Here is a 13,435-nt window from a genome sequence, read left to right on the forward strand (position 1 = left end):
ACACCACAAAATAAATAAATGAATTAAATATCCCTTGTGCCCCTTGGTTTCTGTGGCTGTTGGCTTCTCTCATATATTTATAACGAGCCCCTCATTCCCCTTCTCTTGTTTGCTTAACTGCTTAGCGAGGGCCTCGGTTCTGGCAGTCTTGACGCCATAGGAAGCATAAGGGGGTTCTCACACAGCTTCCACCCTCGCCGTTCGATGACGTTCTACGTCACATCAGCGGTAACTCAGGACGCGCCACGTCCGCCGCTTAAGAACGTGGGTGGCGCTAGTGAACACTCCCAAGGTTAGGCGATTTGTAAACATAAATACCCCCGAAAGCAGAAGATTTGACAGCCGTCGCCGTAGCTCAGCGGTAGAGCACCGGACGCGTAATTCGGAGGTCGTGAGTTCGGATCCCACTGGCGGCATGTGGTTGTTTTTTTTTCTTCTGCTTTTCTAATCAATTAGCTTTAAGCGGTAACATTTTCAGTAATATTAAAAAAAAATTGATCAACACCACAAAATAAATAAATGAATTAAATATCCCTTGTGCCCCTTGGTTTCTGCGGCTGTTGGCTTCTCTAATATATGGCAGGTAAGCACAAGAATGCATGTCGAGTAACAAGCGTGAGCTGTGTCGTTGGCGTAACATATGTCCTCACCCCTTCCGATATGACTTCGGTAACGCTAAATCTATAAATGGCGTGTGACCGCGCGCGCCAGCCGACCAGGGACGCGCTCGCTGCACGCAGCCAACTGCCTGCACACATCGAGCGAGTGCGATGATTGATTGTAAACGTGAGCCCCACTGTAACGACCGGCAGCGCCGATATGACGAAATGCAAGACTCGTTCTTGGGAAAAGGATGCACGGTCCGATAGGTGGCATAAAGGGAATGACAGCTATGGATGGAGGTAAGTTGGCGCTCAAGCGTGTTTTGAGAGGGGGCAACAGCGAAGAGACAAGATTGCCCGCAAGAGAAAAAGCAAGCGAAGAGCACTGGGTCACGGAGAACAGTTACATTACAGGCTGCGAACGTGTATACTGGCGTGCCTATGGCATTTCTTTATCTCTGGAGGAAATGCTGATCATGGATTTTCCCCGGTGTTATAGGTTTTTTTTTTTTTTCGTTGGCATAGTATGCCGTAAAAGGAAACTCCGGTGTTTCTTTATCAGTTATGACGGCCATTTGCGCTTAGCCATGTAGGCCTAGCGATTTAGCTCAAGGCCATAGAGCCCGTGGTGGACCACTCTTGGCATTGTGTCGTATGTGGTTACGTAAACACATTATGGGGGAGAGGGGTGTGTGAAGCTCTTGCTGCCAGCGCTTCTCTCTGCAGGAGCTATTAATATAAAGTTCATCACTTGGCAGTCAGCGACTCCGTGACAATATTTGCTGAAGAAGCTGGGTTGTCCTTCGCGTGGCTTTGCCTAGTTTCATAAACTCTGCAGAAAAGCTATGCTGTCTGTGCTGCTTGCTTCAATGTAGTCTGCAGAAAAACTTCAATATTTGTGAGGAAGTCAAGAGGCTTACGAACGAGGAACTGAGTCCTTGCGTTCTGAGCTTCCTCGCAAAGATGACACTTAAAACCTGTCTTAAGCTTCTGGCGTCGTTGAAGTTTCAAATCCTGATATCAGTATGCCACATAAATTATTCTTCATTGATATCTGAAGTTCCTCGGTTATTTCAAGTGAGCTCGTAAATGACACAGGCAAGCTGCGACAATTGCATCATTATCACAGTACGTACACTCTAAGCACTAATACGCCTATATGGGAGTAAAAAGAGTAAGATGTCCCGTGGAGTGCACCTTATTATAAAACGGTGTGCGCTATAGAAAGCTTGCTTCCTTTTTACTGCTTTCTGTTCAGAGTAGGATTAGAAGTTTATGGCGTGTCGTACAGTGCAGCCATATTAGGAGCAGACACTGTGCGACTGAATACGATAGAGGTGAAGTTTTAAAAAAATGAGTGCAACAAAACCTTCACCCAAGGATTTTTTTTTTTTTTTGAGAAGGAGCGGAAAGACTAAAAAACATTTAAGTGGCTTTCTTCATGGTTTCATGTTGCATTTTTACTCGTGCTATCACTAACTCAGCCATGGGAATGTGCTGGTACCATCGCTCCAGTGGGCTATTTTTGCTAAATTCAACTGTTTTGGTTTTTTTTCTACTTTATCACCTATTCTTATGTGGTTAACACATCAACAATCTAATTTTCTTCCTTACCAAATGCTATCGCCGTCCACTGCGTGGCAGATTCGGCGAACGCAGCCCACCTTGAACACAGCGGACAGCCGCATCAAGAATTCTGTTTCGCTCTTCATGTTATCGAAATTCTATAAAACAGAAAAACCTTTGGAAGAGGCTTGTATCAAGCCAACTCAGAATAACTATCTTCGGAGTTGTAAGCCTCCGGTATTGCTTTGCAGGGTGCGAAACGGCGCACTCGGTACGCGTTGAATCCGCATGCGGCTTCTTGCAGAGCATTACAAATTAATGGAGTTTCACGGGCCACCTCTTGCAAGTATGTTCAGGATTTCGGATTAATTTCGGACACCTGAATAACTTAGTGCAAGAAAGGAAGCTGCAAGGAGTTAGAGCAGAGCGAGACTCCAGGAACTGGCCTGAATTCATAATCGCCAGCAGAAGAGCACAGCGTTCCGAAAGTCCCATCGACTAGTATATGCTGCATGCGAACTGGCCTGAAAATTCAAGGGAGCCTGTAAGACCAACCAAGATGTTTTCTGAGAAAGGCGTACTTCTCGCCTGGAAAAAAAATTGAATTGGCTTTGCAGTGTAGTAGAGGGAGTCATACTATTCCCAAATGCACCGCAATTAAAACCCCCTCGCTCACAGTAAGGAAAGAGCAGCAGGTGATATTGCTCCGGACTACATAAGACAGAAGCGTCTTAGTCTTGCGAGTATAATGCTGATGATGATTATTGATTTTTTACTGCGGATGGGCATTTCTGACCGAAAAGCGAAATGGCGCAAGTTGTTTTCGGCGACTCAAGGTGGAGTCGGAGAACCCATTTACTAAGCATTCCACCCTAAATAATCCGAACACCAGTCCAGGGGAAAGCCTTTGCCCATTGTATCATCGATACGTACCCAGCGTCGCTGGGGATCAAACGCCGCACTTCCGGCTTGTGAGGCGAATTACCAAACCACTACGCAACCGCTGTGGTGTGAGTAGAATGAAAGAAAAGTGTAGGACCACACCATCGAGAAATAAGAAAAACAATAGGCTGTAAAACAAGTGTTTGTCAACTTCACCTCTCAATCAAAATAGCACCTTCATTTACACTTTTTACACTTTCACGGTGCAAGTTGGAGGAGGGATGTCCAACTGCTCATACCTACTCGGCTGTTCACTAGATTTTAACGGAGTATAGGCAAAACAACGTATTTCACACGTTATGGGAGACATAAAAAGTTTTGAAAATCGGAAAATTGTAAGATACTACATGGACACATTGAAGGTAATGATCTACTGTATTGATATTAACAAAATGCCCCTCCGCGGTGGCTCAGTGGTTACGGCGCTCGGCTGCTGACCCGGAAGAAGCGGGTTCGATCCCGGCCACGGCGGCTGAATTTCTATGAAGGTGAAATTCTAGAGGCCCATGTACTGTGCGATGTCAGTGCGCGTTAAAGAACCCCAGGTGGTCGGAATTTCCGGAGCCCTTCACTACGGCGTCTCTCATAGCCTGAGTTGCTTTGGGACGTTAAACTCCAATAAACCAACCAGTAACAAAATCTTTATTTTGAAGAGTTTCCGCCGATCGCATCGAACAGTTATCCTTTTCATAGAAAACCAATCGGGAATATATTTGATGATAGCAAAAGCGTTAATAGAAAAAAAACATTCAAGACTGCCGTCGGATGATCTGCGGATATTTTGATTGTTACAGTGAAATCTTACATTATATGAAAAAATTGCGTTCATGAGTAGTTTCCCTCTCAAAAACGCCTTTTTCCAGAATTATTTGGGACGTTATTAAAACGAGGCTTCCGCCCGCATCTGTCTGCATTGCACTCCTTTCATGCAACACAAACAGCCGAGCTGCTCTTAGTCTAGACACGGCGGTTTCGTGAGCCCTCGCAGTGGAATCTGTTTGCCTAGCTCGGACCCTCCTCTCTCTTCCTTTGTAATGCATAAAGGGGGGGGGGGGGGGCGCTCATTTTGCCCGCACTGAACAAGCACCGTTAAATGATGTTCATTATGTGGGCTTTGAAATTATAAAATTTCTGGCGACTCGCCCGCACCTCCGTCGCTGCTGCATTAACCTCAGCGGGCACCAAGAATGTTCAGTATTTTACACGAAGCCCTCATGGATAATCAGTAATCACAGTCCATTTCACAATGCGAAGCGTGATCAAACCATCGCAGCACCTGCATAAATAGGAACACGTTCGGGCTAACTGCAATCCATATTTGATCGCTAGATAGGGATGTTTGCTTTATTCATACATGGTGCAATTACTCCAGAAAGGTCTTCAGTTTTTCTTTCCGCGAGTAGTATCTGTGTACCTCTTTTCTTTAGAATCTTTGAAGCCCCTTACAGCGCGGCTTTTTTTTTTTTTTTCAAGGAGGCTAATAATTCTTCACAACGAAAAAAAAAAAGGGCAGCTCTGATACTCAAGTACAAACGTTGTCCGCATCGAGTGCCCGCATCGTTGTCGAAATGCCGCACTCTAGGCCGGCTTCCACTGCAGCACGAAGGCCGTAAAGAGTTTCGACAGTTCCCCTGCTCTTGTTGCAGATCGAGTTGCATTCGAATGGATAGCTGTTGTTGCAGCAATCGACCGCTGCCAGTCGAGGTCGATCTAACTTCGTGAAAGGATATTCAAAATGCTCGCGTGACGTGAATAACGCATGGCAGCATATTATGTTGAAAGTAAAACTCTTGCTTCACCTAGTTGTACAGGCGCTGGTCCTGCCGTCTGTGTTCCACTTTTATCCTTATTCGTCGCGCCGTTTGTACTACATCTTCAAGCATGTTAGAGGAGAGACCAGTGTAGGGTACATACACGACTCGGCCCTGTTTCGAAAAACCAGAATGCTCTAAAGTAATTGTCTATCCGAGTCGCGCAGACCGTCTCGAGGAGTAGTTGCTGTTACACGCTCAATGGTGTTTAAATCTGGGCTGAGAAAAAAAAATCACTCGTGACTATATTTCTGAATGGGAGAACATATAACGAGCTGTTCTCTATTGCCACGTGTCATTGTAGCGTCCGTGCGTTCGCGCAAGGCCGCCCAAAAGGGGTGTTATCATTTTTGTTCGTGACGCGAGAAGCGACCGGACTAATCTCGATTGTTCACAGCCATGAACAGCTGCATCTACTTGTTTCTAGATTACTCTAGATGATCTCGACCTGTTATCTCGAAGTTTCCTTGCCGGCTTTAAATTGAACGATGCCGCGAGCAGCGGGCATTCGTAGTTCGATGACTGACGAGCACGTTTGTTGCTTACGCCGACGCCGAGTGATTCAGTTATTTTGCGGGCGCAAGTCAGCCCAAATAAAGAGCTTCGTTTACAAGACTTGTTGGTGTCTTCCTGACCGCTGGACTCCCGTCACTATAACGTGACATCTGGTGGAGGTGCTGGGTAGCCTTCCAGGTACCGGACAACCCCTGCAAGTCGTGACGCCAGCCCTTTGAATTATTCGCCGGAAGACCTGACTCCAGTCTACCACGCAGCCTCTGGAGCCTCCAGCCATGACTTACGCCGCAGCAGCGCGCCGTCCTGTACCTCGACGACGGGACCCACGTCCCTATCGCCCTTAGCCAGCTGCGCTGGAGCGCCGCCCTCTCGCCCCAACTCGCCCGTCCTACGAGCGTCGTACACGGCCGAGGAAATGCGTCGAGTGGAGAACAACCGACCAGCGCCGCCCACAATGCTTCCACTGCGGAGAAGCCGGTCACATTCTCCGGTACTACCCATACAGGAGAATGGGCATCCGAGGGTTCCCTTACGACGCCCCACGACCCCGACCCGGCCAGCCACCAGCCGAAATCAAGGATTTTTTGCGTCGCGAAGGATACTCATCGCCGAGCCGCCTATCGCTTTCTCCGTCGCCATCGTCACCGCGCTAAGTGTCTCCTAGCCGAGGCTACGTAGTGCGTGGACGCTTCCCCAGCCCCCGAAGGTTAAACTGAATAAAGCAGCCTCTGGAGGTGAGGTTGCTTCTGAGCGCAAGAACTAAGATCCTCCATCGACGAAAACAGAAAACCATGCCCCCTACGACAACGACGACCCCTACGACAACGACGACCCCTACGAAGACGACGACCCCTACGAAGACGACGACCCCTACAAAGACGACGACCCCTACGAAGACGACGACCCCTACGACGACGACGACCCCTACGACGACGACGACCCCTACGACGACGACGACCCCTACGACGACGACGACTCCTACGACGACGACGACCCCTACGACTACGACGACCCCTACGACTACGACAACCCCTACGACGACGATAAATACGACGACAAAAACTACGACAACACCGACGACAACACCGACGACGACGACGACACGGCCAGACTTGAAGCTTTTACCGCTGCCCTTACACCTTATTAGGAACGCTAAAGGACTCTAAGTTCTCGAAGCATTCGCCGTGTTTAATTTCATTTTAAAGCATCGAGACTATGCTTTTTTGGAAGGGGGGTAATGCCACGTGTCATTGTAGCGTCCGTGCGTTCGCGCAAGGCCGCCCAAAAGGGGTGTTATCATTTTTGTTCGTGACGCGAGAAGCGACCGGACTAATCTCGATTGTTCACAGCCATGAACAGCTGCATCTACTTGTTTCTAGATTACTCTAGATGATCTCGACCTGTTATCTCGAAGTTTCCTTGCCGGCTTTAAATTGAACGATGCCGCGAGCAGCGGGCATTCGTAGTTCGATGACTGACGAGCACGTTTGTTGCTTACGCCGACGCCGAGTGATTCAGTTATTTTGCGGGCGCAAGTCAGCCCAAATAAAGAGCTTCGTTTACAAGACTTGTTGGTGTCTTCCTGACCGCTGGACTCCCGTCACTATAACGTGACACTATTAAGCTTTCCAGGTGTCGTGTCTACTTTCTCCATTTCTGTGACGAGACGAAGATTCGAGGCGGAAGAATGGTCTTGCGCTTTCAAAGCTCTCAGCAATCCATTATCCATTGTGGTCCTGTTACTCCCAATATTCGAGCGGGCGCTTCAAGGAGAGTGTGGACGGATGCACACAAAAGACGTGATTATCGCCGCGCGACAAATTGATACGGACGTAAGGGAAAAAATGAAACACCGCAAGTATCGGTGGTACTATAGCATCACGTGTGAACCGCACCAAACTGCAGCAAGAATTTCAATGCCGTGGCAGAAGGAAAGGTTCCCAGAAAGAAGCATGGCCCGAGTAACACCGTTGAGAACGGTCGGATTTCTTTAACTAAGTTCGATCGGAACTAAGAGCAGAGAAAACCTAGCCAATATGGAAAAGCCAACAAGCAAAGCTGTGCTGAGCGCGGCTATTGAGCTCGATAATGGAGAGCCAAAAATAAAGCAAGACAACAGAGCGGGAAGTACTGCACTCTCATTAGTTGCCCTCTTTAAATCTCTTCAAAAAAAAAAAAAAACTTGGCGGCGGCTGAAAAAGAATGAACGAAGGAGATCCTGGTCGTGCAATGAAGACGGGTACCAAACTTTCCGTAGAGTCTATCTTTATGCCTATCTATTTCAGCCGGAAAGAACTCGCGTAATTTAATTTTACTCGCCGAACACGACCAGACAGAGAGAGTCGTTTTTTTAAGCTCCCTCTACGACAACTACGAAAGGAAGGTTTCACGTGAAGACTGCGAAAATCTCTCAGGCTCGTAGTGAGATTTAATTATGATTTTTTCCGATTTCTTGAAGACACGTCCGTGAAAACCATCATAACAAACTAGGAGACATTCTTTTATGAAGCCCTCCATTTGTTTTTAAGCTAAACACAGAGCGGTTCAACCTGAGCCGTGAAAGAGTGAAGATCATCTCCATGCAGTTTCGCAAAGCATTTCAGCGCAGTGAAGCAATTCTTAACCGAAAAGTTCGCGGAAGCCCGCTTTCAGATTCAATTTCTCACTTTATCTCTCAAAGTCTCGCTTGCGCTTCGCCTTCCAGGTAGTAGATCGATAGGTCTTTTATTGGAGAATACATACGAAGCCGAACTCGAGCGGCATCTCTCCGTCAAGTGCCAAGCGCAAACTCTGCCAAGCTCGAAGAGTGAGGGACGCTCATGGAAAGGCGTGACTCACGCGCTCCTCTGACTAACGGTGGAAAACGTGGGGTGGAGAGGAGGGTTGCACGCGCGTGAGGTCACCTGCTCGCTACGCCACAACACCTGGTAAAAAAAAAAAAAGACCGCAGCTCATTTCGCTAAGATAATAAAAGGCACGATGGGCCTGCCGCCTTCCCTATTTCGTTCTTTTTTTTTCTGTTTATCCTGCCGCTTGCGTCATTGCGCATCTGTTGATATTTCAGATATGTCGCTTATACTTTATTAGCCTTTCACTTTGTAATACAACATGGAGCAATGTGTTCTGTTCTCTACTTTATTTACTAGACGGGGGAAGGGGGGAGACAGGTAGAGATCTATAGTAGTGGAATGACGTGTTCGCGGCTGGCAAGGAACGAAAATGATCCGAGGTCATGAAGGCAGGCTTTTCACCTGCGGTGGGGTCAACACGACAGATGATAAGGATGATGATGTTGATCCAATGGGGAACAAGCTCCCTTAGCTGCGAAAGAAAGATATAATACACCCGGGCAAAGAAACATGACGTCATCACGCGGCCGCAGCCTCGACAGTGTCGCGCATCAGTGCTCGGTGGCGAAGCGTCTTTCACGTTCTGTACTGGGATTTCGGGGAAACCGATATCAGACTAACGAGAACGGTCGATAAATGAGAAAGTACGAAAGCTACCACTGGCAAACGGGCAGCCTTCTCATCGCTCCTCTTTCCTCCAATCAAGTGGCCATAACGTTGGAGCTGAGAGCTGTTCAGAACGTAGCTATAACAGCAGCGTTTACTCAGTTCTCTCGGTGGCGCACTGGAGACCAGCTCCCAGCAGTAGGCCTTGTCTAAGACGGCCTCACTTGCAGCAGCGACGGCACTGTGGCTGAACACATGTTCAGCTCAAAACTTGGGTAAAACTCCCTAGAGCCGCATGGATGTAAAACAGCATTCTAAGAGCGCTTGAAATCTATTGCATTGCCTTTTATATTACAGTAAGCCCCGCGCGACCAAATCACACTGTTTATGAGGTAATGACTAGTGCGCTGACGCGCGCCGCGTGTTGCTTCGGCAGTGCGCGGGCGTCCTGCCTCCATGTAATGTAAGGTAGAGCCCAAAACCACTGCAGTTTGCTCAACTATCTTCTTCCGCTCACATGGACGAGTGCTATTGCTGTTTTCAGTACGTACAGTTTTAATCTATGTCGTGTATGACAAGTGTAGGTGGCCCTTGCATGGAGAAAGGGATTTTATTGGGTTGTGGTAGCGATTTTTCGGGCGTATAACAGCCCACAATGGGCTGGGAACTTTACTTTTCAATTTCCTGAGAAAATTCTTGCCGTTTCCTGGTCACTGTGACAAGAGCAAGATTTTAACGTGCGTTAGCGCTTGCCTAGCATTAAACCAAAAAGAAAGTGAACCGAAAAGAAGAACAGACACATTAGGAGCCTTTGTTCGGAAAATGTAAGTACTGAATTTTCTAAATATCAACCTTCACGCGCTGACGTAACTTGTCGTGAAGAGCGCATTAGTTAGTAGTATCGAAACAGCCGCAAGTAACAAATTACACAACAATCCTTACGCGTATGCATCTTGGTCAGCCTGATTTTGAAGCATGCCGACGAAGAGAAAGTAGGTAACGCAGGAATTCGGCGAAGTTTTTATTGACCTTTTACAACCTGAAGAACACAAATGGCATACGCTAGCTCAGGACAAGGCCGCATTAAGTGATCGCCTCATATTCGCGCGCAAAAATTTGTTCAAATAATCACCTCTTTTACTTGGCATCTCACAATGGAACAGATGTCGCCTCCATATCTAATCATGCATCTTTCCTCAAGGCTTTAGAAGGTATCTTATGTCAGGCTCTTTTGATTGCTTTCCTGTTATTGATTGTTTTAGATTACTTATCTCGTTTTTTTTTCCCCTTCATGCATGGGCTGTATTCACTGTTGTATTGCGCTCCCTTACCGGTACTGCGCGTGCTTATAGCTAATTCTGTTATAGCCTTGTGTAATCATTCAAAAATATATATCTATTGTATAAATACACAGGTTCCAAATTATTTTAATTCTTCTTACATTTTTTCCTTTTATGTATTTCTATGGTTATCTTATAAGTGCGTTTTTACTTATGTGCATATATAACCAATTTTGAATTGTATTCCCCCCCCCCCCCCCCCCCATGTAATGCCCGGCCCCCCTCCATGTAATGCGCGGAAGAGCCCTTACGGTAAATAAATGAAATGAAATGGAACAGTTCAACTCATCGCATTATGCACGGTTCGTTAGGCGTAACAGCCCCACAGCCCTTGAGAATAATACGCCCACCGATAACAGCACTGCCTACGGGGAGGCCGCAGCCAGCACCGTACAAGCGACCTCTGTTATTCTGAGCTTAAAGCAAAATTCTCCGTCGTTTAAAGGCAATGTTTTCACACAAAAGTTCGTGAACATGAGAAAAGAAAGAAGCGGTGAAGATGGATATAAAAACGAGTGATAGTGAAGCGCAGAAAGAATTGGAGCCGACAAAAAAAAAATAACGGAAAGAACCAAACACTAAGGAATTTAAGAACACTTGATGATGCTAGACCTTTAAGATCTTATGTGTCTTTAAGGGACAAAAGAACAGACGGTCTGACATGGACGGCAGTGATCATGCAATGCATCATTACCGCTTAACCAAAAGAGGAGTTCACAACGAAAATTATTTCCGTAAGCGTGGCATGTCGAGACTCATATTCCTCGCAGTGGCGAGTAACCAAGGTTTTGTTTTTTTTACTCACGGCAGCTCGAGACGGTCGATGAAATTAAAGTTTATTCGTGTCGTGATGATAAAGCCTTTGTTTAGCTGGTGTTACGTATTTACTCCGGCGCCGCTTTTATTGCACAATTCTGCTCCGAATAATCGCAACTCACAGCTTTTTATAGGGACGTCTACACATCGTCTTTTGAGCACGCCCAAAACACATAACTACTGTTGCCGGGTCCTCTGCGACCCGCAAATAGTCCCGCCGCAGTGCCGTATAGTACGGCTGATCTCCTAAATGCGGTTGGAATATTTGCTGCCTCAATCGCGAAATAAATTCCACATGCGTAGACCAATATTTTTCTATGTTAAATATTGCTATGAGCAGCTTTAAGCGTGATACTCAGTAATATGCACTGTAATACTGTCGACAGTGTTAGTTGCTGAACCAGCTCATTGTAGAAGAAAAAAGTTCTGGCTGATTACATATAGCACCGCAATCTTCTGAACTTCGTGCACATTATCCTGTAAAGGTTTCATTTAACTTCTTCTGCTTTCACCTTTTATGGTCACTGCTACTGGTTGTTTCATGTTCCGAGACAGCAATAGCGAAATACACATATTCTATATTTTAAAAGTACGCCTAGCACGTGCGACACAAAAACGACCACACGAAAAAGCAATAAATACAATTCAAGAATTCAAAAATCTATGCCAGCATTGTCGTAACTATGATCAAATTTGTATAATCGATAGGTGAACCCTCAAGCTGCATTTAGTAAAATAAGAAGAAAAAAAACGCGGCCCCGCAAGCACCGAAACACAGCTCTGCAACAAACGCCGAAGTAATTAATTTCATTGCAGCACATACACACAATCACGCACAAGGAAACATAAATGAAAGAAGAATAGACGGCAGCCTTTCAGGGAGGGAGAAAAAATGGCACCGAAGCACATTACGCGCCCTTCGTACGACTTTCAGCAGCTGTCCCCCAGCTCGGTTTGAACTGATGATCCCTCCGGAAATATAATTAACCGCGTCATCACATTTCTCCGAGTTCTGCCGAGGTCAACCGGCACGAGAACAATCGTAGGCAGTGATTACAAAATCGATTCCCCCTTATCAAGGACTGTCAAGACGCAACGTGGCTCTAAAAGGCCCGCCAGCATCACTGCGCATCCGAGCGCTCACCGACCAGTCACGTATACTTACCTTTGCCATGAGACGGTTCCCCTGTCGGAATGAAGAGTAGCAACAGCAGCACCGCCGCCGACATGACGAAAACACCTGCCGGTCTTTTCATTCTCCCGGTTTGAGCTGACGTCATGGTTCCGTTATCGTTCACCCAGATTCAATCGCAGGACTGCCCAAGCAGGAAGCCCAGTCGCTGAAGCAAGGCGGGCAAGCCAGAAATGCAACAAGCTGGCCTGGTCGCTTACGCTACGGTCACACGCACACACTTGCTTCGTTGGAAGAGAAAAACACAGGCGAATAGACGCGGGCAGAAAAATCGGGAACGAAGGGGGTTACACAGAAAGGACACAGCGACGAACAATATTAGTGATGCCGCAGGGATGGGGTTGACGTCAGCAAGTATTCCACAGAGTGCACCCTCACAGCTCGGTGAGATTGCGACGGGGCATACCACGCGAATAGACAGACACAGCCTTGACGGACGTGCCACACTAGAACCACGTTTACGTCACTTATAATTCACGCGCACATCCACCACAACGCGCACAAACACTACAGGTGTGAAAAAGACCGCACGAGTCACAGTTGCTGTCACTCTATTCCGCGACGTCCCAGTGGGAGCGGAGTACGTCGGTGTCACTCGTCCGGCTTCGAAACTAAGATAAAAAAAATAAATCAAGGAGAGGAACCGGTGTGTGAGCAGGGGGTAGGGGACACACGGACAAGCCGCGTCGCGAACTCTGACCCTGATCGTCAATCAACCGCTTCCTGCTTTCGCCGGTCGGAGAGCGCCAGACCGCAGGTCAGCGGCGCAGTGACATCCAAAAGCGCGCGCTCTCTCGGAGTTTTGGAGAAAGAAGAAAGCGCCGGTGTCCCGTGAGCGCGCACCGGCGGTATCCTCCGGCGAGCAGCGCCGGTGTCCGAGCAGCGCGTTCGGACCGCACGACGAGCCGAAAGCCAATACGCGTGGTCGCAGCGGCGGCGGCGGCGGAGCGGCTCTCTTCTCGCGGGCTGCTTCTGCGTTCCAGTGAGGGGCGCGCGCGGTACTCGCGGGCAGCCAGCGCCGACGGCGAGGGAGCGCGTTTTCGAATCGATGCGGGAACCGCGGCGCGAGTAGTGACGCTCCTAGTTTGCGCGAGCCCGCTAGGGGCGCGAGCTCCGACGCCGGCCTGCCGGCCTGGGGCTACGCTGCCCGTACGGAGCTAGATGAGAAGTGAAGGGAATAGTAAAAAGATAGAAA

General features: G+C 47.8%; 1 protein-coding gene across 1 annotated transcript in view; it reads right to left on the bottom strand.

Moving 5' to 3' along the window:
• The window catches only part of LOC149339297 (uncharacterized), a 306,061-nt gene extending 292,679 nt beyond the window's left edge, over positions 1-13,382 (bottom strand). Inside the window, exon 1 of the mRNA XM_089550908.1 lies at positions 12,214-13,382. Coding sequence (XP_089407034.1) covers positions 12,214-12,328 — 115 coding nt within the window. The 5' untranslated portion in view covers positions 12,329-13,382. The remainder of the gene's footprint in view (positions 1-12,213) is intronic.
• Positions 13,383-13,435: the final 53 nt, after the last annotated feature.

This window comes from Amblyomma mixtum, chromosome 6 (genome assembly GCF_055824585.1).
Source record: "Amblyomma mixtum isolate Tamu chromosome 6, ASM5582458v1, whole genome shotgun sequence".
NCBI classification, from domain to species: domain Eukaryota; kingdom Metazoa; phylum Arthropoda; class Arachnida; order Ixodida; family Ixodidae; genus Amblyomma; species Amblyomma mixtum.